Genomic DNA, 25000 nt, shown 5'->3' on the forward strand with positions numbered 1-25000 from the left:
CGCACTGTCTGTACTGTAGCTCACTGTCTGTACTGTAGCTCACTGTAACTCACTGTCTGTACTGTAACTCACTGTCAGTACTGTAACTCACTGTCTGTACTGTAGCGCACTGTCTGTACTGTAACGCACTGTCTGTACTGTAGCTCACTGTAACTCACTGTCTGTACTGTAACTCACTGTCTGTACTGTAGCTCACTGTCAGTATTGTAGCTCACTGTCTGTACTGTAACGCACTGTCTGTACTGTAGCTCACTGTCAGTACTGTAACTCACTGTCAGTACTGTAGCTCACTGTCTGTACTGTAACTCACTGTCAGTACTGTAACTCACTGTCTGTACTGTAACTCACTGTCTGTACTGTAGCTCACTGTAACTCACTGTCTGTACTGTAGCTCACTGTAACTCACTGTCTGTACTGTAACTCACTGTCAGTACTGTAGCTCACTGTAACTCACTGTCAGTACTGTAGCTCACTGTAACTCACTGTCAGTACTGTAGCTCACTGTCAGTACTGTAGCTCACTGTAACTCACTGTCTGTACTGTAGCTCACTGTCAGTACTGTAGCTCACTGTAGCTGACTGTCAGTACTGTAGCTCACTGTAACTCACTGTCAGTACTGTAGCTCACTGTAACTCACTGTCTGTACTGTAACTCACTGTAACTCACTGTCAGTACTGTAGCTCACCTTAACTCACTGTCAGTACTGTAGCTCACTGTAACTCACTGTCAGTACTGTAGCTCACTGTCAGTACTGTAGCTCACTGTAACTCACTGTCAGTACTGTAGCTCACTGTCAGTACTGTAGCTGACTGTCAGTACTGTAACTCACTGTCAGTACTGTAGCTCACTGTAACTCACTGTCAGTACTGTAGCTCACTGTCAGTACTGTAGCTCACTGTAACTCACTGTCAGTACTGTAGCTCACTGTCAGTACTGTAGCTCACTGTCTGTACTGTAACTCACTGTCAGTACTGTAGCTCACTGTAACTCACTGTCAGTACTGTAACTCACTGTCAGTACTGTAGCTCACTGTAACTCACTGTCAGTACTGTAGCTCACTGTCAGTACTGTAGCTGACTGTCAGTACTGTAACTCACTGTCAGTACTGTAGCTCACTGTAACTCACTGTCAGTACTGTAGCTCACTGTCAGTACTGTAGCTCACTGTAACTCACTGTCTGTACTGTAACTCACTGTCAGTACTGTAGCTCACTGTAACTCACTGTCAGTACTGTAGCTCACTGTCAGTACTGTAACTCACTGTCTGTACTGTAGCTCACCTTGTTCTGCAGTCGGTGGATGAGCAGAGCCTGTCTGGCCTCTCTCTCTCTCCCCTCCCTCATCTTCCTCCTCCACTCTCTCTGCTCCCCCTCCACCCGCAGAGAGAGGGCAAGCGAGGGAGACACTGACTGGTACAGCTAGAGAGAGAGAGAGAGAGAGAGAGACAGACAGAGAGCGAGAGAGAGACAGACAGAGAGCGAGAGAGAGACAGAGAGAGAGAGAGAGAGAGAGAGAGAGATTTAATGGTTTGATTTACCCTGATGATCACCACCTCCTCCTCCTCACCCTCCTCCCCCCCTCACCCGGTCACTGAGAGCTCTGCTCCTGGACTCCAGCTCCTCCCTCTCTGCCCGACTGTCTGCCAGCTCCTCCTGCAGACGGGACACTTCCTGTTTAAGCTCTGCCTTCTCCTGCTGCCATCCAATCAGCAGCTCTGACTCCATGGCGACGGGTCGAACTCTTCCTCACTGATCGCAGACACGCACACGCACACACGCACACGCACACACACACAGACACACACAGACACACACACGCACACACACACAGACACAGACACAGACCGCACACACACACACGCACACACACACAGACACAGACACAGACCGCACACACACACACGCACACACACACAGACACACACACAGACACACACACACGCACACACACACACACACAGACACACACAGACACGCACACACACGCACACACACACACACACAGACACACACAGACACACGCACACACACGCACACACACAGACACACACACACACACACAGACGCACACAGACGCACACACACGCACACGCACGCACACGCACACACACGCACACACACGCACACACACACACACACAGACACACACAGACACACACAGACACACACGCACACACACGCACACACACACACACACACACACACACAGACACACAGACACACACACACACACACACACACACACACACAGACACACACACACACACACATTGACAAATAAATCAGTAAACAATAAAAGCAGCAACCAGGAGGAAATCAATAAGTTCTAACAAAATAAGTTACTTCCTGCACGAGGCCCAAGTTGTTGCTACGGCAACAGCTCCAGGTAAACCTTGAGCTACATAATCCAGGTTTACCTGAGACCCATCAACAGCTGCTATAATGTTACTGTATTTAATCTCTTTATATTAACATTAACAGTGTTATAATGTATTTATATTAACATTAATAGTGTTATAATGTATTTATATTAACATTAACAGTGTTATAATGTATTTATATTAACATTAACAGTGTTATAATGTATTTATATTAACATTAATAGTGTTATAATGTATTTATATTAACATTAACAGTGTTATAATGTATTTATATTAACATTAATAGTGTTATAATGTATTTATATTAACATTAACAGTGTTATAATGTATTTATATTAACATTAACAGTGTTATAATGTATTTATATTAACATTAATAGTGTTATAATGTATTTATATTAACATTAACAGTGTTATAATGTCTTTATATTAACATTAACAGTGTTATAATGTATTTATATTAACATTAACAGCGTTATAATGTATTTATATTAACATTAACAGTGTTATAATGTATTTATATTAACATTAACAGTGTTATAATGTATTTATATTAACATTAACAGTGTTATAGTGTATTTAATCTCTTTATATTAACATTAATAGTGTTATAATGTATTTATATTAACATTAATAGTGTTATAATGTCTTTATATTAACATTAACAGTGTTATAATGCATTTATATTAACATTAATAGTGTTATAATGTATTTATATTAACATTAATAGTGTTATAATGTATTTATATTAACATTAACAGTGTTATAATGTATTTATATTAACATTAATAGTGTTATAATGTATTTATATTAACATTAATAGTGTTATAATGTATTTATATTAACATTAACAGTGTTATAATGTATTTATATTAACATTAACAGTGTTATAATGTATTTATATTAACATTAACAGTGTTATAATGTATTTATATTAACATTAACAGTGTTATAATGTATTTATATTAACATTAACAGTGTTATAATGTATTTATATTAACATTAACAGTGTTATAATGTATTTATATTAACATTAACAGTGTTATAATGTATTTATATTAACATTAACAGTGTTATAATGTATTTATATTAACATTAACAGTGTTATAGTATATTTATATTAACATTAACAGTGTTATAATGTATTTATATTAACATTAACAGTGTTATAATGTATTTATATTAACATTAACAGTGTTATAATGTATTTATATTAACATTAATAGTGTTATAATGTATTTATATTAACATTAACAGTGTTATAATGTATTTATATTAACATTAATAGTGTTATAATGTATTTATATTAACATTAACAGTGTTATAATGTATTTATATTAACATTAATAGTGTTATAATGTATTTATATTAACATTAATAGTGTTATAATGTATTTATATTAACATTAACAGTGTTATAGTCTCTATATATTAACATTAACAGTGTTATAATGTATTTATATTAACATTAACAGTGTTATAATGTATTTATATTAACATTAATAGTGTTATAATGTATTTATATTAACATTAATAGTGTTATAATGTATTTATATTAACATTAATAGTGTTATAATGTATTTATATTAACATTAACAGTGTTATAATGTATTTATATTAACATTAACAGTGTTATAATGTATTTATATTAACATTAATAGTGTTATAATGTATTTATATTAACATTAACAGTGTTATAATGTATTTATATTAACATTAACAGTGTTATAATGTATTTATATTAACATTAACAGTGTTATAATGTATTTATATTAACATTAACAGTGTTATAATGTATTTATATTAACATTAACAGTGTTATAATGTATTTATATTAACATTAACAGTGTTATAATGTATTTATATTAACATTAACAGTGTTATAATGTATTTATATTAACATTAATAGTGTTATAATGTATTTATATTAACATTAACAGTGTTATAATGTATTTATATTAACATTAACAGTGTTATTTATAAAGTTATTGTATTTAAGCAGATTGTGTTAATCCTGTTATTAACCTGCAGACAGCAGAGAGCTAGCTGTTAGCTGTTAGCTGTTAGCTGTTAGCTGACCTCAGAACCACCAACAGACCTCAAACGGGTCCAGAACCCGGTGAGAACCGATCGGAACCGGTTGAACCCGCCTCAGTTCTTCCTGTCAGAGTGAACATTATAATATGATATTATTATATGAACATTAACGGACAATAACTGACAGTTAGCATGCTGACAGTTAGCATGCTAACAGCGTGAAGACTAACGGTGAATAAAGACATGACGTCAGTACCTGCTGCGCGTGACGCTGCTGCGCGAGCTCCTCTCACTAAAACATTTAAACTCTCAACTACTGACCCGAGCTGACCCGAGCTAACCCGAGCTGACCCGAGCTGACCCGAGCTAACGGCGGCTAACCCGAGCTAACAGCGGCTAATGTTTTTAGCATTTTCAAACACGGACACCTGACCTCTCACACCGGAACCACAACGGTCATGTGACCGGAAACACGTCTCTGAAATCCAAACAGCGACCCCTGCCGACAGTTTGGATTCATTATAAATAAATAAACTACAAAAAGAAAGAAAGTAAAAGTGTTCAGATCAGAAATACATTAAAAAATAAAAATGTATATTCTGGCTTACATTTTAAAATGTTTTTAGTTTATATTGTTTGTATTCAAAGTCAAATAAAGTTTATCGACATTATCAACTTTACTTTAATATAACTCTAAAAGTAAGAAAGGGATCTCCAGTAAATAAAGTTAGTTAGTTAGTAAGGAAGAAGTGAATCCTGTACAGGGACCTTTCATTGTGTTCATCCTGGCGTTATTAATAAAACCTATAAATAAATATCCAAACTTCTCCCTGATGGCCTCAGACCTTCCCACTGGTCCCAGTCCACCTCCACCTGACCCCCATTAACCCCCCACTGGTCCCAGTCCACCTCCACCTGACCCCCATTAACCCCCCACAGAACCAGTCCACCTCCACCTGACCCCCATTAACCCCCCACAGAACCAGTCCACCTCCACCTGACCCCCATTAACCCCCCACAGAACCAGTCCACCTGTACCCTGATCCCCATTAACCCCCCACAGAACCAGTCCACCTCCACCTGATCCCCATCAACCCCCCACAGAACCAGTCCACCTCCACCTGACCCCCATTAACCCCCCACAGAACCAGTCCACCTGTACCCTGATCCCCATTAACCCCCCACAGAACCAGTCCACCTCCACCTGATCCCCATCAACCCCCCACAGAACCAGTCCACCTCCACCTGCTTCGGGTCTGAACCTGATCCAGAACCTGCAGACTTTTACTGGACCTGTTCTCACTTTTTCAACACCTGAACAAATAATTGTTATATTTAATAAAACAGCTGTTATAGAGCCAACGTTATTAATCTTATTTATTAAAGAATGAAAGAAGCAAAAACTGATCACATCTGCCAGATTTCATCTTATAATAATAATAACTATAATTCTGAACTTAATATAATTCATTAAAACGTTATTTAAAAAAAGCTCATTTTATTTGTGTGAAATCTTTAATATCTTCAGCAGCAATTATCACAATATATTGATGTATAAATATATAAATATGGATGACATTATAGGGAAATAAAACCAAACTGGAGCAGGAAATAAATCCTTGAGTGAAACAACATCAGATAATACAAAGATTCTGCTTCAAATAACTTTAATATTATTATTAGATTGATAATAATATATTAGTCGTCTAAGATTTATAACGAAACACAACAATAAATTATTGTTTAATAATATTTTAAATATCATTATTAATAGTTATTATTGTCTGTAACTACTTCCTGTTAAATCAATATCTGACTCATCAACATTATTACAGAACAGAGAAGTTTTTTAAACATAATTCACAACACAAATCTGAACATACAGTAATATTAATATTCATTTTTAACCAGAATCAGTCGAGTACAAAAGGTTTTTAAAAAGCTTTTCTTTGGTTTCAGCGATATATTCTCCCTTAATATCTTATTATAGCTTATTAATTATTTACATTTATAAAAACTTATTATATTTCTTCCAGTTTCCAACTTTAAATAATTCTTGAAAGTAAAACAGTGAAAATGATTCAGTCACTTTTGCTCTGCAAAGAAACTTTCAAAATAAAGTGTACACTTATTTTGAAAATACACCCCTCTAATGCCACATTCACACCAGCGTTTAAAATCCCTTCAGAATAAAATCGGTTCAGTGGGATCGCAGCGATCGGTACCGATAGAGGATAATAAGAAAAGTAACTTCTTATAGTTTAACTTTGACTCATAAATTCACCTGTTGATCACCTGAGAGTCCAAACTGGAGGAAGCTAATGTAGCTAATTAGCATGTTATGTAAGACTTTTATCCAGAAGTTGTTGTTCAGAGAGGGAAAAAGTATATTTTCTGTTTTGTCCTCAGATGTCGTGCAGCGTCTCTGCCTCGACTCTCAGAGATTTACTAAGTTCACTGATTTACTTGTAGCTGTGAGCTAACTGCTAACTGCTGCTAACTGACAGGGACCGTGTGGCGGTCCAACGTTAAACACCGACACTGCCCCGATGCTCTGAGCTCCCAGTCGGGGCAGAGTCACCTAATAGGTCAGATAAGTTAGCTGCACTGCTAACCAGCTAACAGCGGCTATAGTTAGCGACTAAAGCAGCTAACTGCTAACAAAACAATTAAAAATGTTTTGATGGAGGAATTTTAGGTTTTGTGAAATGTGTTTTTGGTGTCACTCTAATATTTTCATCCTTTGGATTTTGTTTGTTTCTTTTCCCGTGTCTGATAATCAATGAATAAAATCCATCAATAAATCAACTGAAGCCTTTATATTGATCTGTGCTCTTTCCACAGCCACCAGACTGACTTTGGATCCACACAATAACACAAACTGACTGATGGAGGTGAATTCACTGTTGTTATCAGTGGAGTCTGGTGGCTGTGCAGAGAGCAGATAACAGGAAGGATTCAGTTGAGAGCTCGTCAATAACATCAGAATGAAAACGTCCGTCTCAATTTCACAACAAGACATTTCCAACTGAAGAGTTCCTGTATATCGTTTCATAAAGTAAATGATTTTTCCGTTGTGTGTTGTCATCGCAGCCGGTGACCTTTTCCTGCTGCGGTGGGTGATTCTGCATCGTTTCACTGCGGGGCTGAAAGTGAGACCCACTCCACCCCGATGTCAGTGTCTGCTTCCTGCTCAGGTTTTTGGACCTTTGTGTTGATGTTTGTGATGACGTGAGAAACCTCCCAGCCTGGCAACGGTCACAGCTCGCCTGACTTCCAACGATTCTTCGGCTGAAAACAAGAAACGTTGACCCATGACTACAAACCAAAACCTTTAGAAGGTTAAATAGTTGTAAACCTGAAAGGAAGTACCGGCACACCTTCGTACGTGATGATACCATCCAATCCTAAAGAATGCTTTGCTCTAAAATGTCTTCTTTTTAACAGTTTAAGAAAGGTGCTAGTGAATGCAGCTCACTCAGGACTCCACAGGTTAAAGGTCTGAGGATTTAACTCTGAAGTCTTCAGTCAGTTGTGAAGGAGTTGTTGGAGTAAATGGCGTCAGGATGTAAAACTAAAACTTGCAGTTTGAGGACGTCACTGAGCCGATGATGGTCCAGTTTTTATGGTTTAAAAACTTCCTGCCGAGCATTTCAAGCTCGAGCTGTCAGACGGAGTTAGATTCAGTAGGTCCTGAGTTTGAAGACCTTGCTGAGCCTGGAGGTGGCGCTGGAGTAGATGAGGAAGGATCCTTCGTCTGTGCTGAAGTGTTCCCAGTCTCTGCAGCCCGACGTTAGCAGACTATGGACCTGAACGAAGCCCTCAGAACCCTGCCACCTGAAAACACATATAGAGATACAAAGTTCAAATACACAATCAGATCCTACAGACTCCAACAGATTTTGATAGACATCGTCGGATTCCAACTGACTCTAATGGACTCCAACAGACTCTAACTGACTCTGACGGACTCCAACTGACTCTATCTAACCTTGGACAGGAAGTACAAACCTGAAGACGACACTGTTCAGGGAATATGAGCTGCCATCGTGAGAGTTGGCCACCACCAAGAACTTCTCCTCTCCGATGGTGAAGAACTCCCAGTCCACAGCGCTGAACACAACAACAACAACAACAACAACAACATGTTAACCACAGCATCGCTCCATTGTTTAAGGTGTACCTGTACCTCGTGCAGTGAGTGGCTCGCTCACCTGTGTGTGAGGATGTCCTGGAAGTGGATGAAGGTCTGTGTGAGCGTGTTGAGTTCGTACACGGTGGAGTTGATGCTGTAGAGACTCGGACCGTGGTCTGAAAACTTCTGACTGTTGGCGACGGCGAGAAAGAACCTGCCGTCGATCTGAAACGCCTCCCAGTCCGTCGCTCCCACCGTCTGCAGAGAGGATAAAAGTTTCCGTTACATTTACAGCACCAACTGGGTTAGACTGATTATTTATTATTATTCTTATTATAAGAGTCACAAAATAATACAATAAATATGATTTTGGAAAGGATTCATTATATTTCATTGTGTAGATTTAGAGTGTGAGGACCTGACAAAATCCTATTTTTCAGTGTTTTAGGTTTTTATGACGATTTTACATGATGTATCTTCAAATTAGAACAAAGTTAAGAATAATAACTCTAAGAAACTCTGACAGATGTAAATGAAGCTTACATTGGACTTTTGGACTCTTTAAAAATCCTTTTTCTTTCAGTTTAAACCACTTTTAGATGCTTCCAGGTTTATTATATATATATTATACACAGTTAGTTTGTGGTTCTGGATGTAATGACTCTTTCAGCCTCCAGGGGATGCCAGCAGGGTTTGTATTCTTGGCGTCCAGCTGTGAGCGAGGCTGAGATCTATTTGTGGATCCATTACAGGAGTAAACAGAGTTTAATGGCTGTGATTCTGTCAGAAGTTGAATTAAAGGTTCAGGAGGTTTTTTGTGGTTTTAAAATCCAATAAACGTCTTCAGATGATCCGCCCTGACGGACGAGTCCAAACAGTCTGCTGCTGGAAACCCCCTCACACACAAACACACACACACACACACACACACACACACACCACACACACACACACACACACACACACACACACACAGTCTCACACGCACACACACACACACAGCCTCATTAATTACACTCCTCTGGTGTCCTGAGCTTTAATTGGAGGTTTTGTGTGATGAACTGAGCAGAAACAGATTTTCATAAATGTGACTTTGATGTGTGTGTCTGTCATCATGTCTGATTCCTGCAGGACGTCCGCCTGCAGATTGATTGAAGAGACGATGGAGAGGCAGCAAACAGCTCAGTCTTTCTCGTCGAGCACTAATTAATCTCCTGAACTCCACTGAGGCAGACTGTGTGAAAGCTGGCCAGATCTGGAGTCTAGGCAGCTACATCCATTAAGACTGAACCGACCTGGTTTCATCTGTTTCAATCAGTTTCTCATCTCATTGGTTAGTTTAGCCGACAGCTGATTGTATTTACCTGCTCAGGGTTCACTAACTTTGCTCCTACAAAAGTTTAATAAAGTCTTTTCACTTCAGTTAATTTCCTCAAAAACAAACATAGAGTAGATAAGCACACAACTGTTATATAAAAAATACTGGTTCGGATTAAATAAAGAAATAATGGACATATGATAAAAATAGAAATGTCCAAGCAGCGCTGTATGTGCCTCCATATGAAGACTTTCTCACTGTTTCTCACTGAACTGGAGGTTTTGTGACATTTGAAATGTTCTCCTGACTGAAACTATAAAACCCAGAAGTGTCCTTTAATCCAGGCTGACTCATCAGTTCAGATCCATGAACTTCAGTCTCTGTCAGCTGTGAGTCAGCAGGTTATTTTTATCTGTGTGTGATTTGTGGTTGGATGTCGTCACGCTGCGTCTGATTCACTGTGATTACCGAGATAATCGTCCTCATCACGTCTGGCTGCTGTCACACATCAGACAGGAGACCAGGCTCTTTATCTCTGTGTACAGTCTGAGCTGTAGAGGAGATACACAGTGTGTCCTGAAGGTGGCGCTAGAGGAGAGAGTTCATCCTCTGGAGAGCAGGAAGGAGATTTCACGGACAAATGGAAAATTTAATTTACACTCTAAAAGTAATTAGTCAAACACTCAAATACAAATACACTAGCTGCTAAATCCTGTTATATTGTTGTTATCCGTTATTAGAAAGTTGTTGTCCATATGTTTTCCAGATTGATCGATTATGAAGAGTCTGATGATGCTATTAGACGAAGAGAGCGATCACTCTCTTTGATTGATGGTTAATGATATCCTGATACACGAGGCCTTTAGAAGTTTTATTGGAGCTGGTTTCCACCGCTGGCTGGATTCACTTTGTGATGGGAACCACAGAAGATAGCTGACGAAGTTACAGAGGTTAATGTTACAGCTTTCAGGGAACAGGTAAGCTAATGCTACGTTAGCTAGCGGTCAGTCAGCGTATACAGCAAGGCTTAGGTTTTAAGAGTCCTCTTTGTTCCCTTTACAAGTTATAATATTTTGTTCCTGTTCATGAAGGCGAATCATTTTTCCTGTCTGCACATTGATTCTTGTACGTGTTTCATGTTATTGTTGTTGGATAAGATTGACATCCAGTGACCTCACCTCACGGCTCTATAAATACGTACCGCAACCACGTGTAAACTGATTGGCTGAATATGATGTCTGTTCATCTCATGTCGATCAAGATTAAAGCAGCGGTGCAGATACGAGGGGTCCTTTACCTGCTGGCAGCCCTGATTTAGAAAACCTCTAAATATCGCTGAAAAACACCCAAAATAACCCACTAACACCTCAACCAGCTGGTCAGATGGAACCAGATCCTGCTGAGATACAAAGACAGCGGACACTGACCGGGATGCTCTGGAAGGTCTGGAAGCAGCCGTTCAACCAGACGTAGACGGTGGAGCTGATGGTGGTCATCTGACCGTCAAAGGTGTTGGCAACAACCAGGAAGTGATACGGTCCGATGGAGAAGAACTCCCAGTCATACGCTCCGGACGTGGACAGAGTCTGGTTAACCTCAAACAGCTAGAGGGACGGGAGACAGAGGACACAATGAGGACAGGATACAGGACAACATGAGACATAGGAAAAGACTGAAGTCAGAGGATGGGTTCAACAAGGATGAGACTGGATGTAAAAAGACCAGAGAGGACGAGGAAGGACAGAATACAACATGACAGGAGAGAGGAGGACATCACAGGACCGAAAGAGACAGCAGAGGATGAATCAGAGAGTATATAGGACAGGAAAAGGAAAAGGAGAGGACGGGAGGAGAAAGGATATGACAGATGGAACATGGTGGGACAGAATGTAAAGATTAGGACAGAATAGGATGGAAAGGGACAGAAGAGCAGAAGACAGAATGTAAGAGGACAGTGAGTTGGACATTTGTCCTCTGTAGCATTACCTTTGTGTTTGGGTTCCACAAGTAGATCACACTGTGGATGTTGTGGTTGGAGTCTGAGGACACATAAGGACATTAATCATGTCCATATCACTGTACATTGTTTTTATTCCAATATTATTGAAATTATTTGAAAAATATATTAAAATATTAAACCAGAAAACAGTGCAGTTGAGCAAGAGTATCTATATCTATATCTATATATATATATGTAAAAAAAGTTGGAACTACACATATCTCCAGTTGCCAAGGCATATCTAAGGTATAGGACAAACCTACTGGAGCAGTGAGCAACGTTTCCATTGCACCATGGAAAGTTATGGCTTGTATAAAAAACTTGAAAAATGCTTTTAAATGTATAATTATGATAGAAGGTGACCCTGGTGTAAGCCGGATAATGGCCTTTGAGGTGTCCTTTAAATGTGTGTGTGTGTGTGTGTGTGTGTGTGTGTGTGTGATCTAACCACAGTACACCTGCATCAGCTTTCTTTTTTTCTTTATATCTTTTTCTTTCAGATGGTCAGATCATAAACAATCTTTCCTTCTTTTCAGCTCAGATCAATGAGTGTGTTTTATCTCCACACACACGCAGCAGGTGTAGGTGTGTTTGATGTTAATGGTTCAATAAACCTCAGTTATTTCACTGGAGGACAGAACAGACAGACGGACAAACAGACGAGGAGATAAAATCTAGTCAGGAAGCAACTCAAACAGTTTCAGCCTCTAAACACACAAAATAAACTCACCACAGAGACGTTTATCAGCGTTTCTGGAACTTTAATCTTCGTTTAACTGGAGGAAGTTTTGGTACATTCAACTACTGATTTGTTGAGAGCACTTACTCTCCTGGTGGTATCATTATATAAGTCAGTGTCGTCTGCATAAAGGTAGATATTTTGTTGTAGTAGACCAAGAACGGAGCCTTGAGGATCTCCGTCAACCCCGTCTTCAATGTGTAGTGTGAACTTTAATCTGGACTCTACACACAGTATTTTATTTTGTGATTGGGTTAGCGCGGGGCATCGTTAACAATCTTCTGCTGTCTTGTAGCTAATTGTTTGTAGTCTGCAGCAAAGTTCAAAGAAAAGGAAAAGGGCAATTTCACAGACAATGAGAGCTTTAGAGCGAACACTAGAACAGAAACAGAAGAAGAAGTTGACTTAGAGAGAAATAATCATAATTATAGCCTTCTTTCATTAAATGATGTACAGAAAAAGACTTCTGAGCGAGACAAAGTAATGTCTTTGAGAAAATGACATAAGCTTTACATCCGGTCTTAGTGAGAAGCTGGTAAATTGGTTCTTAACCCTTTAGGCGCCGGGTTTTATTTTTAAAAATACTAGATTTTGACGTCTAAATTTCAGAAGGCTCTGGCTTGAAAGTGGTTTAAGATAGAGACAAAGTGTAAATGAGACGAATATTGAGAATGACCTAAAGTTTATCTAGGGAGTAAATTTCCCCATCTAATTTGCATATTATGATGTCATATGGCGACGGCCATATTGGATTATATAATTTCCATTTAATACCCGATATTTTGAAAGAGAGTCGAACTTATTTCACCAGATTCACCCCCCTCCATCTATTTGTTATGTTGTCCACATATCAAATGAACAGGTAAAAGTAAATTGTAAGCCAACAGTCGTAAACTAGAACTATTACTACCACAAAACTCATGTAAACAGTAGGCGTTTTTTATGATTTTTTAGCCACCACCACCACCCCTATTGGAGGACACTTTTTCTTTTCTTTTTTATTCTCTTCATTATTATTATTATTATTATTATTATTATATGATAATAATAATAACAGTAGGCGTCTTTTAGCTGCAGAGGCCTAATCTGTGCCCATCTATCCAGATAAAAGCTTGTAGTATTTGTAGAGTGTGGAACCTCTCAATGCAAGGCACAGTACAGAGACAATATTAACAATATTGAGGCCCCACCACATAGCCTAACAAATGGACAGACACTGCTACTTCTACCACATCCATTTGCTCCCTTACTGATACTACGAGTTCGTGTAGTACTCCTACCTATGTTGGGCAAAGGGTCGTGTGTTTGTGCTTGTGTGTTTTCCTCGCTTTGCCCGACAGCGCCGGTGCAAAGACGCACCGTGACTATAACGCTCACTAATCGAGCGGCCGTCATCTCCCAAATGTACATTTTCCCCTTCAGAATCAGAGTCAGCGAATAGGAGACCCATCACTTCCCTAAGCGTCAACTTTTTACTTGCCATTTTTGTTTATTTCGTCTCAATAACTCCTAAATCCAGCAATACCGCTTCAGCATAAATAGCGCCGTGGCGCACTATTTCCGGTTTCTCACCCAACAGTTTGGATGGGACTTCCTCGAACATTTTGCATTGAAACATGACGTTTTTCTGAGCTAAGGTCTAAGTACGGGAGGTCTGCCAACTAGTGGAGGGGACTATGAATGAGATATAACACTCTATTAGGAGAAAACAGCTGTTTGATTCAGTACCGCGTCCTGTCGCAATTTTGCGACTTTGGCGCTTAAAGGGTTAACTGAGTTATCTGGTTAAATAAAATAAAAACCAGGTGTGACAAAGCAGCAGCAGTCAGTATTTGACGACCTGGGATGAGTACGTTTAAAACATGTGACTCTCTGTCAGCTTTACCTCGTCTGTGATTGGCCACCACCAGGAAGCTGTCGTTGTGGATTTGAAAGGCCTCCCAGTCTAGAGCGGAGTGAGTCTCCAGTGTCTGGTGACGGAGGAAACGTCGCCGCCGCTGATTCCACCGGTAGATGACCGACAGCTCAGTCTCCGTCTCCTTGGAGTTCGCCACCACCAGGAAAATCTGATGGAAAAAAAACAAAACAATTATATAACGACTTTAACACATCGCAATACAGATAAAGTCACAGACCAGACACTGCATGGCCAAAACAAAAGACACAGGATCTGAATACTTCTTCCAGCACTGTAACCGTCCTTCCTCTCTACACTCTGAATACCTGCAGAGCTTTATGTTAACACCTGTCCGTGTGTGTCGGCACATATGAAACACATTCACAGTACAGAAAGAGTTCAAACAGCTTTTTGTTCTGGTTTCTGTTTGACCTTTCAAAGACACTCCTCTCTCTGAGTGCACACACCGCTCCTATTCACAAAGTCAACCACAGGGCAGAGGTCAAACACAGCTGACAGCTAGAGGAAGATTGCTGTTGACACTGTCCATTCAGTCCAGTCAGTAAATTTGTATTAAACTGATTGAAGGGAATGACACAGACCACAAACAAATATTAAAGCCTTATTGTAAATATGCAAACTCACCAGCATTAGCATTAGCACAGATACCTGCTCTCTTACCTGTCTGGGTTCAGCTTTAGACAAGCTGATGAAACATCAGATAACATGAACAGTTCCTGTTAGCAAACATCTGGACATGTAGATGGTTGATTTCTGACATTAATCCTGCATCAATTCCTTCTGATAGCAACATAAAATAAAGCATTTAGCATGTAAATTAGAGTGAAAGGTCAAACAGTAAATCGACATCTGAAGAACAAACGTTTTACAGCAACATGGTTTTATATTTTTAATCACTAGTTTCATGATATGGTCCAGTTTTAAGCTAAAGCAGCTCTCACCTTGTCGTCGATGGTGAAGTGTTTCCAGGCTCGAGCCTCCTGAGTGCTGATGTTCTGGTACAGCTGGAATGACCCATTCCTCCATTTATAGATACCCGAACCGGGCCGAGAGTCCCTGCGGGAGGAGACAGGATGGTTACCATGGACACGCATGGGCAAAGGATCAGGTTAGGTTCTTACATGGGATCTGTTGTCGGTACCTGTTGGCTGCAGCCATGAACAGGCCCTCAGACGGGATGGAGAAGACCTCAACGTCGAAGGTTTCCGAGCTGGTGTACAGATCCTGGTAGTCCTCCACGTAATCCAAACGCTCCTTATCTGCAGAGGACGCACGAGACAGTACAAGAGAGACAGAGACAGAGAGAGATACGTCATTATCACAAACTGGTTTATTGCCAGGTAGCTTGTCATATTGAAGGAATTTGCTTCGGTGCCTCGGTGCTTCGGGGCGTTAACCTCAAGAGGCAGCTGGAATCAACAGATCACAACAGCTGGAGGCCAAATTACAGTGGAACCGGACCAATCAGCGTCCTTTGAGGAAGTATAGATAGCCATGTGACTCTTTTTATTTAACTACAACTTTATATAAGTTATATATATAATAACTTTTCTCCTCCCAAAACATCTTGAATTCTGACTTCCCATAATAGCCAGGTTTCCTGCTAAATTGTTAAATAAATCTTTATTCTTGTAATATATTGACTTATAGAAATCTGACTTTTTTCATGCTATTACAACTTTATTATTCTCATAAAACTCACAATAATGACCTTTCTCATGAAGCTGCTACTTTATTCTCATAAGATTACACCTTTTTCTATAGATATGGTGATTTTTTTATTCCACAGTGACTTTTAATGTTCTCCGCTGTGTCTTCAGTGTCTCACTCACTCTGCAGCAGCGTCCTCCATGTGAATCCGTCACAGATGAACAGGCCTTTCCTCTGAGCGTTGAACCACAGCTGACCCTGTTCTGGTCCCGAACACTGAGGAGGATTTCCCAGAGTCACTCTGGCCTCCGCCTCTAAAACACAACAAAACCACCAATGTCTTCAGAAAAGCTGATGTTAGCATGATATCAAGACCAGATATTAGATATTAGCTTTATCTCTCTGCATTTGGTACAGAACTCCACAGCAAATCTGTCATTTTGAGCAACAATAATTGTGCAAACGTCTACGACATCCTGGTGGGGCCGCCAATCAATAATAGTGATGTCATTATCGACAATGGGAGCAAGTTATGCTAACATAAGCTAGCAACCTCTAATGTCAAATTGTATTACGGCTGTTGAAAACGTGTAACTCATTCCCCAACTACAGACTATAGTTGATCTTTTTTAACTAAAGCTTAAAAAATACAGGCTTTTAAAAGGAAAGAAAGAATCAGAACTCTTTGTAAAAAGGTTGGACTGTGTTGTGACGAACGTTTCCCTCAGAGACGTCGTGGAGTCGACAGTTTACAGCAGACAGGTCGCGCTGTGTGGAGGCTGAGTGATGCTTCATTACCTGCAGAGGAAAGTCCCTTTTCTGTAGGAACAATCCCTCAGTGACAGAGCTGCAAACACTTGTTACTTATCATTTCTTCCTCTGAATTTAAACAGTAACTGTATCTGACTGTGTGGTCGGGGGGGAACTGACAGCTCACTGTTAATGAAGCGAGGGTGATGAAGGTTTTCGTCACTCCTTCAAACACACGTCCTCATTATGAGCCGGCAGACGGAGGATGACTCTCATATCATTACACGTCAGTCAACATCACCCGAAGGGGGAGGACAGCCGCGTGGTAACAGACAGATAATCCAACCACTGATTTACCCCAAAGATACACAACTGTACTTCAACACTGAAACACTGAACTCAACACAGTCCGTCCAACTGGCACCACAATTACAAGTATGCAGAATTAGCTATTAGCAGCTCCTGTTAGCAGTGACAGCTATCACCGGATTAAAACTTAAAGCGAGATTCTCAAACAGCATCTGTTGACCTGGGACCTGTTAGCTTGAGCTTAGCTTCTGCGACCACCTTACGACCTCCAGGATTAATTCAGTGAACGTGAAAAACTTATTTTCTGCTACATCAAATAATTTGTCAGAAGATTTAAATTTGCCGTACTTTAAAAAATGTTCTGAGATGGTAAAAACTGATTTAAAGACTCGCAGCTCATAAAAATATGTGACACGTTTTCCTTTCAGACTTCATTCATAAGAGTTCGGAAGCTGAAGTCAAATGAAGTGTAGTGACTACGCAGTGCACTCAGCCGTAGGCAGGTACATAAATCAAACAGCTTTATATAAACTCTGAGTCATAAAGAGTCGATATCCATCAGAGACAGTTCATTAAGTCTCTGAGCCTCAGGCTGCTCACACACTTCACCTCCACTGTACTCAGGAAACCCTCGTTTGTCACTAACAACAACAGTGGGGAAGGTATGCTAACATCAGCTAGCAGGCTCCACGTTTTAGAACAACTCCTTCAGTTGTTGAAAGCTTTTGGGATGTTAGCTCTGGAGCTAAAGCTTCCTCAAGCTGATCGCCAATAAGAACAATAAGGTTTTAATGATAGCATGGTTGGCAGTGACTTTGTGATTATTGTGGATTCATTAGTAAGATTGTTTCCTCCTGCTGTTGTTTCTGTGCTAATCTTCAAAGCTGTATCAAACAGTTTGGTGTTCTGGTAAATGTAGACCACCACCGCTAGCAGTTTCCCCCTGCTTCCAGTCTTTGTGCTAAGCTAGGCTAAACACTTTTTTAAATATCCAAAATAAAAGTCTTCATCGAACACACCTGTACCATGTTTTTAAAGCTGGTAGTGGATACCTGTCCATCACCTCAGCACCAGTCTAACACTGTTGTCATGGAAACACACATCAAACAGTGGGACAGACCCCGAAGCACACACACACACACACACACACACACAGTGAAACCTAAAACCAACAGCTGTAACGGGCTGTCAATCACACACACACACACACACACACACACACACACACACACACACACTCACACTCACTCACACACACACACACACACACACACACACACACACCTCACACTCACACACACACACACACACACACACACACAGGAAGCAGCTCTTCCCTGCTGTCAGTCATTTTAAAGCTCAGGTTACTGAAGCTCTGATACCATCACAACCCTAACCACCAGCACTGAAAGGTTAAAGGTCGGCGTGCCCTGATGTGAATCTGATCTACTGGTTTGAATCCGTGTGGCCAAAAGTATTTGGACAGCTGAACATAATGTGACAGTGTAACGTGTCCAGATACCAAAATAAAACATTTTAATACAGAACTACTTCAGAGAGACTTCTGTGAGCTCGAGTTTCCTGATGAACACTTTTATAGCCCTGAGTTTTACCTCTCAGGTTACACAGCGGCTGGTCCGACCCTGACTGGATCTGTAACCGGTACCGGTCTCTAACTCTGCTGTTAGTAATTATTAGTTATTAGTATCTTTTATTAACGGATTTATTGATTCTGGCCTCCTGCTGGTTCACTCACCGTACGGGTAAACTGGTCCATGGTGGTCCGGCTGCAGAGGGATGGACTTCAGGACCTGGGGGACGGACAGCTCGGCCAAGCTGGGGTCACGGGTTGGACACAGTCTGGGCGTGGCGTCTGAACCAGGAAGTAGAACCAGCTGACGCAGTAAACCCTGAGCACAGACAGAACAATCAGAACCACCTTGAAGCTTCTGGATGCTTCTGATCCTGATCCGGACTACAGACTCACAGAGAAGCGTCCCCTCGACCTCCTCCTGCTGCCGATGAAGAACCTGGACCCCCTGGTGCTCAGAGTGCTGGGGAAGGACTGGACCTGTTTACTGAGAGACAGGAAGCCAGTTAATGCAACGGTAGACGGAACCAGACTGACCTGAACCAGGCTGTGATGGTCTGAACCGGACTGAAGGTGACTCACAGCTCCAGAGGGAGTCCGCAGTCGATGGTTAGGGTGGCGTGCGGTCCGGTGACGGCCAGCACCAGTGTGTGCCAGCGGTTATCATCCAGTCCAACGTCCTTAAAGCTCAGCCGGATCCGCCCACCGACGCCGGGGGCCGTGACCAGGAGGTGGAGGCGGTTCTCTGAGACACGTAACCCCAGCAACAGCAGATCAGATCCATCCTCCACCACGGAGAAGATGTACTCGTTCCTCTGGAAACAGAGCGAGGAACGACAGGTCAGACCGGATCAGAACCAGACCAGGTTCTCTTCGGTCCTGCTTACTCACCTTCTGTCTCAGTCTCGGGATCTTGAAGGTGGCGACCAATGAGAACTCAGCAGGGAAAAAGTCACAGTTGCTGAAGATTTGGGAGGCGGGGAAACTCAGCGCTGTTGCCACGGCGCTGGCCAATCGGAGCCCTCTGGACCCACTGGACTGAACCAACTGCACCTGGTTGGACATTTGATTGATTATTGGTTTATCTACCATCTTTTTCAACATTCTCCTCCTCCCTCCCTCCCTCCCTCCAGGTGTCCTACCTGTGTGGGCGGGGCTTGTCGTGGACTTGGCAAGGCTCTGGCCAGCAGGTCCAGAGGCAGCAGGTCTGAGGAAGAAACACACAGTCGCTGCATTGTGAGATTCATGGAGGAAGTAAAACTCATCAGTTAATACAAAAGTTTAAATTTAAAGCGCCAAATATTTATTTGTATTGTGAAAAAATATATAATACAGACAGTATTACAGAGGATTGTATGACAAGTTACTAAAAATATCAGGAAAACTCATTACTGATCAATATTCAGGAAATAATCTGCTCAAAATTCATTCAAATCTCTTCACACAAACTTCCTGCAGTCAAGTACTGAATCACTGCAGCTGTTTTATCTGAACGGGATGTTTTCTCTGACTGATGGATGAGTGTGTGCTGCGGTCAGCTGGATATTGATCTCCGATGTAAATGATCTGCTCTCAGATCAGCGATCACTAACAGATTAACTCTACAGAGGTTATTTTTATCACATTATCAACTCAGGGGCCGTTTCATTCCTCTATCAGCGGTCTAAAAATAAAACCGAAGGTGTGTCGGGTTACAGGTCGCAGCTCTTGGCGGGTTCCTGTAATAATGGTGTCGTGTTTCCAGTGAGAGTAAACATCAGTGGTTTCCACACTGAAGCTCATTTATGAAGGTAAATGTGAGAAGTTGGTGATTTAGTTCAGTTCAGTTTTATCTGTATAGCGCCAATTCATAACAGAAGTTATCTCAGGACACTTTTCAAATAGAGCAGGTCTAGACCGAACTCTTTATAACATTATTTACAGAGACCCAACAGTACCACCATGAGCAAGACCTTGGAGACAAGGGCAAGGAAAAACTTGATCATTGCTGTAACAGTGAAAACACATTTATGTATTTAATGTGTATTATTGTTGCAATAAAGGGTTAAAACCTTGATGTGAGTGTCCTGATATTATATAAATATCTTGAGGATATCAGACAAAAAGTCTTTAAAAAAAGTTAATTTGTTCATTTTACACTGAATCTTTTGACCAGATTGTAAAAACAGCAGCAGGAAGCTCAAACTTACTCAAACTTTAAGTGATAATTAAACCTCGCTGTGTTTCTGCTGAACTGTTCCAGGATTCAGAGACAAAGTGAGACCGAGGAAGAAGGTGACAGAGATGAAAGGAGAGATGCAGAGGGAGTTTAAATCTTTGACAGCAGCAGCTTGATGTTAGTTTTCATCTGGAATTCCCCTTTAAGCTGCTCCGATGCTCCGGCTGTGTGTTTTGTTGCTGCAACGGGATGAATGGAGGGTGAATGGAGGATGAATGGAGGATGAATGGAGGGTGAATGGAGGATGAATGGAGGATGAATGGAGGGTGAATGGAGGGTGAATGGAGGATGAATGGAGGATGAATGGAGGGTGACTGGAGGATGAATGGAGGATGAATGGAGGGTGAATGGAGGATGAATGGAGGATGAATGGAGGATGAATGGAGGGAGGGGACGACATGCACAGAAACTGATCTCACATTTCAAAGACATAAAAAAGCTACGGAGCACAAAGCGGCAGATAAACGCCTGAAACACATGAAACAGGCCGACCCGGTCAGAGACAGCGATCAATGTCAGAGAGAGCCGATCAATGTCAGAGAGAGAGCGATCAATGTCAGAGAGAGCCGATCAATGTCAGAGAGAGCGATCAATGTCAGAGAGAGCGATCAATGTCAGAGAGAGAGATCAATGTCAGAGATAGAGCCGATCAATGTCAGAGAGAGCGATCAATGTCAGAGAGAGCGATCAATGTCAGAGAGAGCGATCAATGTCAGAGAGAGCGATCAATGTCAGAGAGAGATCAATGTCAGAGAGTGATCAATGTCAGAGAGAGCCGATCAATGTCAGAGAGAGCGATCAATGTCAGAGAGTGATCAATGTCAGAGAGAGCCGATCAATGTCAGAGAGAGTGATCAATGTCAGAGAGTGATCAATGTCAGAGAGCGATCAATGTCAGAGAGAGTGATCAATGTCAGAGAGCGATCAATGTCAGAGAGCGATCAATGTCAGAGAGAGCGATCAATGTCAGAGAGAGCCGATCAATGTCAGAGAGAGAGCGATCAATGTCAGAGAGAGCGATCAATGTCAGAGAGAGCGATCAATGTCAGAGAGAGCCGATCAATGTCAGAGAGAGTGATCAATGTCAGAGAGTGATCAATGTCAGAGAGCGATCAATGTCAGAGAGAGCGATCAATGTCAGAGAGAGAGCGATCAATGTCAGAGAGAGAGCGATCAATGTCAGAGAGAGCGATCAATGTCAGAGAGAGAGCCGATCAATGTCAGAGAGAGCGATCAATGTCAGAGAGAGCGATCAATGTCAGAGAGAGAGATCAATGTCAGAGAGAGCGATCAATGTCAGAGAGAGCGATCAATGTCAGAGAGTGATCAATGTCAGAGAGAGTGATCAATGTCAGAGAGAGCCGATCAATGTCAGAGAGAGCGATCAATGTCAGAGAGCGATCGATGTCAGAGAGAGCGATCAATGTCAGAGAGAGAGCGATCAATGTCAGAGAGCGATCAATGTCAGAGAGAGTGATCAATGTCAGAGAGCGATCAATGTCAGAGAGCGATCAATGTCAGAGAGAGCGATCAATGTCAGAGAGAGCGATCAATGTCAGAGAGAGCGATCAATGTCAGAGAGAGCGATCAATGTCAGAGAGAGCGATCAATGTCAGAGAGAGAGCGATCAATGTCAGAGAGAGAGCGATCAATGTCAGAGAGAGCGATCAATGTCAGAGAGAGAGCGATCAATGTCAGAGAGAGAGCGATCAATGTCAGAGAGAGAGATCAATGTCAGAGAGAGCGATCAATGTCAGAGAGAGCGATCAATGTCAGAGAGAGCGATCAATGTCAGAGAGAGCCGATCAATGTCAGAGAGAGCGATCAATGTCAGAGAGTGATCAATGTCAGAGAGAGAGATCAATGTCAGAGAGAGCCGATCAATGTCAGAGAGAGCGATCAATGTCAGAGAGAGCCGATCAATGTCAGAGAGAGCCGATCAATGTCAGAGAGAGCGATCAATGTCAGAGAGTGATCAATGTCAGAGAGAGTGATCAATGTCAGAGAGAGAGATCAATGTCAGAGAGAGATCAATGTCAGAGAGAGAGCGATCAATGTCAGAGAGCGATCAATGTCAGAGAGAGAGATCAATGTCAGAGAGCGATCAATGTCAGAGAGAGCGATCAATGTCAGAGAGAGCGATCAATGTCAGAGAGAGAGATCAATGTCAGAGAGAGCGATCAATGTCAGAGAGAGCGATCAATGTCAGAGAGCGATCAATGTCAGAGAGAGATCAATGTCAGAGAGAGAGCCGATCAATGTCAGAGAGCGATCGATGTCAGAGAGAGCGATCGATGTCAGAGAGAGCGATCAATGTCAGAGAGCGATCAATGTCAGAGAGAGAGCGATCAATGTCAGAGAGAGCGATCAATGTCAGAGAGAGCGATCAATGTCAGAGAGAGATCAATGTCAGAGCACCAATTAGCACTAGCTTAGCCTCGTGCTAACAGCTGTTGTTATAAATATTTACAGCCGCTGTAGCTAACGTTAGCATGCTAATATCAGGTTGATCAATTCTGTTTAATATTGATCAATATGCTTACATTTCACTACAATGACACAATAAATGAGCAATCATTATGCTAATACATTTGATAAGATTAATAATCAGTTAGCTTAGCATAATCAGATTGTGTCTTTATAAACTGCAGTGACTTCCTGTTTACATAGCTGATTGCTCCTGATTGGACGGCGCTGCAGATGTTTCCTAGCAACAGATTTATTGTAAAGTCTTTACTAGCTTTAATGTTTGATTTAAAATGTTTGATGGAGCTAGGCTAGCAGTTTCCCTCTGCTTCCAGTCTTTGTGCTAAGCTAGGCTAAACCCATCCTGGACCTGTCTCTGTAGGGACGCGCAGGTGGAAGAGCGGGAACACGATACCGGGCCGCTCTGTTTCCGGGGCTCCGGCGCCGTCGTACCTGTGCAGGGTCTCCAGCTCTGGCCTCGGGCTGTGGCGGCGAGCAGCACCCAGATGATCAGCAGGGAGTGACACGCCAACATCACGCCTGCGTACCGCCAACGACGTGGGTTTGATTCCACCTCACCGGTCTGCTTCTTGACCTCCGTCGCTCGCCCTCATTCTCCGGCTTAAAGACGACCAGCGGCAGCGACCAATCACACTCTGATTCTCTTCTTCAGGGTTTATTCAAACGTCTGAGGTCAGAAAAGATTATCAATCAGAACTTAATTAAACCGACTCACACCTTTCAAATTAAAACCAATTAACATCAATACATCAGGACAATCTCTCAGACTGGTCTCTGAATATAATAATAATAATAATAATAATAATACAATACAGTATAATACAATATAATATAATATAATACAATACAGTATAATATAATATAATATAATACAATACAATATAATACAATACAATATAATATAATATAATACAATATAATATAATATAATATAATATAATATAATATAATATAATACAATACAATACAATATAATATAATATAATATAATATAATATAATATAATATAATATAATATAATATAATACAATACAATATAATATAATATAATATAATATAATACAATATAATATAATATAATATAATACAATATAATATAATATAATATAATACAATATAGTTTAATACAATATAATATAATATAATACAATACAATATAATATAATATAATATAATATAATATAATACAATATAATATAATATAATATAATATAATACAATACAATATAATACAATACAATACAATATAATATAATATAATATAATATAATACAATATAATATAATATAATATAATATAATACAATACAATACAATACAATATAATATAATATAATATAATACAGCATATTACAATATAATATAATATTATATGTTTTCGTTACTGTTTAATCATTAATTTAATAATAATCATTGTGTTTGTTACCTTAGAATGAGACGTTTTTAGAGCAGGTTTTATGTAATGATCAGACA

At 40.6% G+C, this 25000-nt stretch overlaps 2 protein-coding genes across 3 annotated transcripts in view; both read right to left on the reverse strand.

The window, feature by feature from the left end:
* The window catches only part of si:dkey-230p4.1 (trichohyalin), a 19337-nt gene extending 14478 nt beyond the window's left edge, over positions 1 to 4859 (reverse strand). The window contains exons 1-4 of the mRNA XM_051402830.1: positions 4671 to 4859; positions 4457 to 4538; positions 1583 to 1747; positions 1280 to 1417 (exon numbers count right to left, since the gene is read on the reverse strand). Coding sequence (XP_051258790.1) covers positions 1280 to 1417; positions 1583 to 1723 — 279 coding nt within the window. The 5' untranslated portion in view covers positions 1724 to 1747; positions 4457 to 4538; positions 4671 to 4859. The remainder of the gene's footprint in view (positions 1 to 1279; positions 1418 to 1582; positions 1748 to 4456; positions 4539 to 4670) is intronic.
* Positions 4860 to 5948: 1089 nt separating this feature from the next.
* LOC127365117 (thrombospondin-type laminin G domain and EAR repeat-containing protein-like) overlaps positions 5949 to 25000 on the reverse strand; it is a 24172-nt gene continuing 5120 nt past the window's right edge. For both annotated transcript variants that reach the window (XM_051402864.1, XM_051402865.1), the window contains 15 exons: positions 23961 to 24195; positions 19966 to 20030; positions 19715 to 19876; positions 19406 to 19638; positions 19220 to 19310; positions 18989 to 19142; positions 16356 to 16487; positions 15665 to 15782; positions 15465 to 15579; positions 14491 to 14671; positions 11854 to 11906; positions 11295 to 11471; positions 8629 to 8807; positions 8426 to 8527; positions 5949 to 8251 (listed from right to left, as the gene is read on the reverse strand). In XM_051402864.1, the coding sequence (XP_051258824.1) occupies positions 8098 to 8251; positions 8426 to 8527; positions 8629 to 8807; positions 11295 to 11471; positions 11854 to 11906; positions 14491 to 14671; positions 15465 to 15579; positions 15665 to 15782; positions 16356 to 16487; positions 18989 to 19142; positions 19220 to 19310; positions 19406 to 19638; positions 19715 to 19876; positions 19966 to 20030; positions 23961 to 24042 (1998 nt within the window). In that variant the 5' untranslated portion in view covers positions 24043 to 24195 and the 3' untranslated portion in view covers positions 5949 to 8097. The remainder of the gene's footprint in view (positions 8252 to 8425; positions 8528 to 8628; positions 8808 to 11294; positions 11472 to 11853; positions 11907 to 14490; positions 14672 to 15464; positions 15580 to 15664; positions 15783 to 16355; positions 16488 to 18988; positions 19143 to 19219; positions 19311 to 19405; positions 19639 to 19714; positions 19877 to 19965; positions 20031 to 23960; positions 24196 to 25000) is intronic.

The sequence above is a fragment of the Dicentrarchus labrax genome, unplaced genomic scaffold (assembly GCF_905237075.1).
Source record: "Dicentrarchus labrax unplaced genomic scaffold, dlabrax2021, whole genome shotgun sequence".
Lineage (NCBI taxonomy): Eukaryota > Metazoa > Chordata > Actinopteri > Moronidae > Dicentrarchus > Dicentrarchus labrax.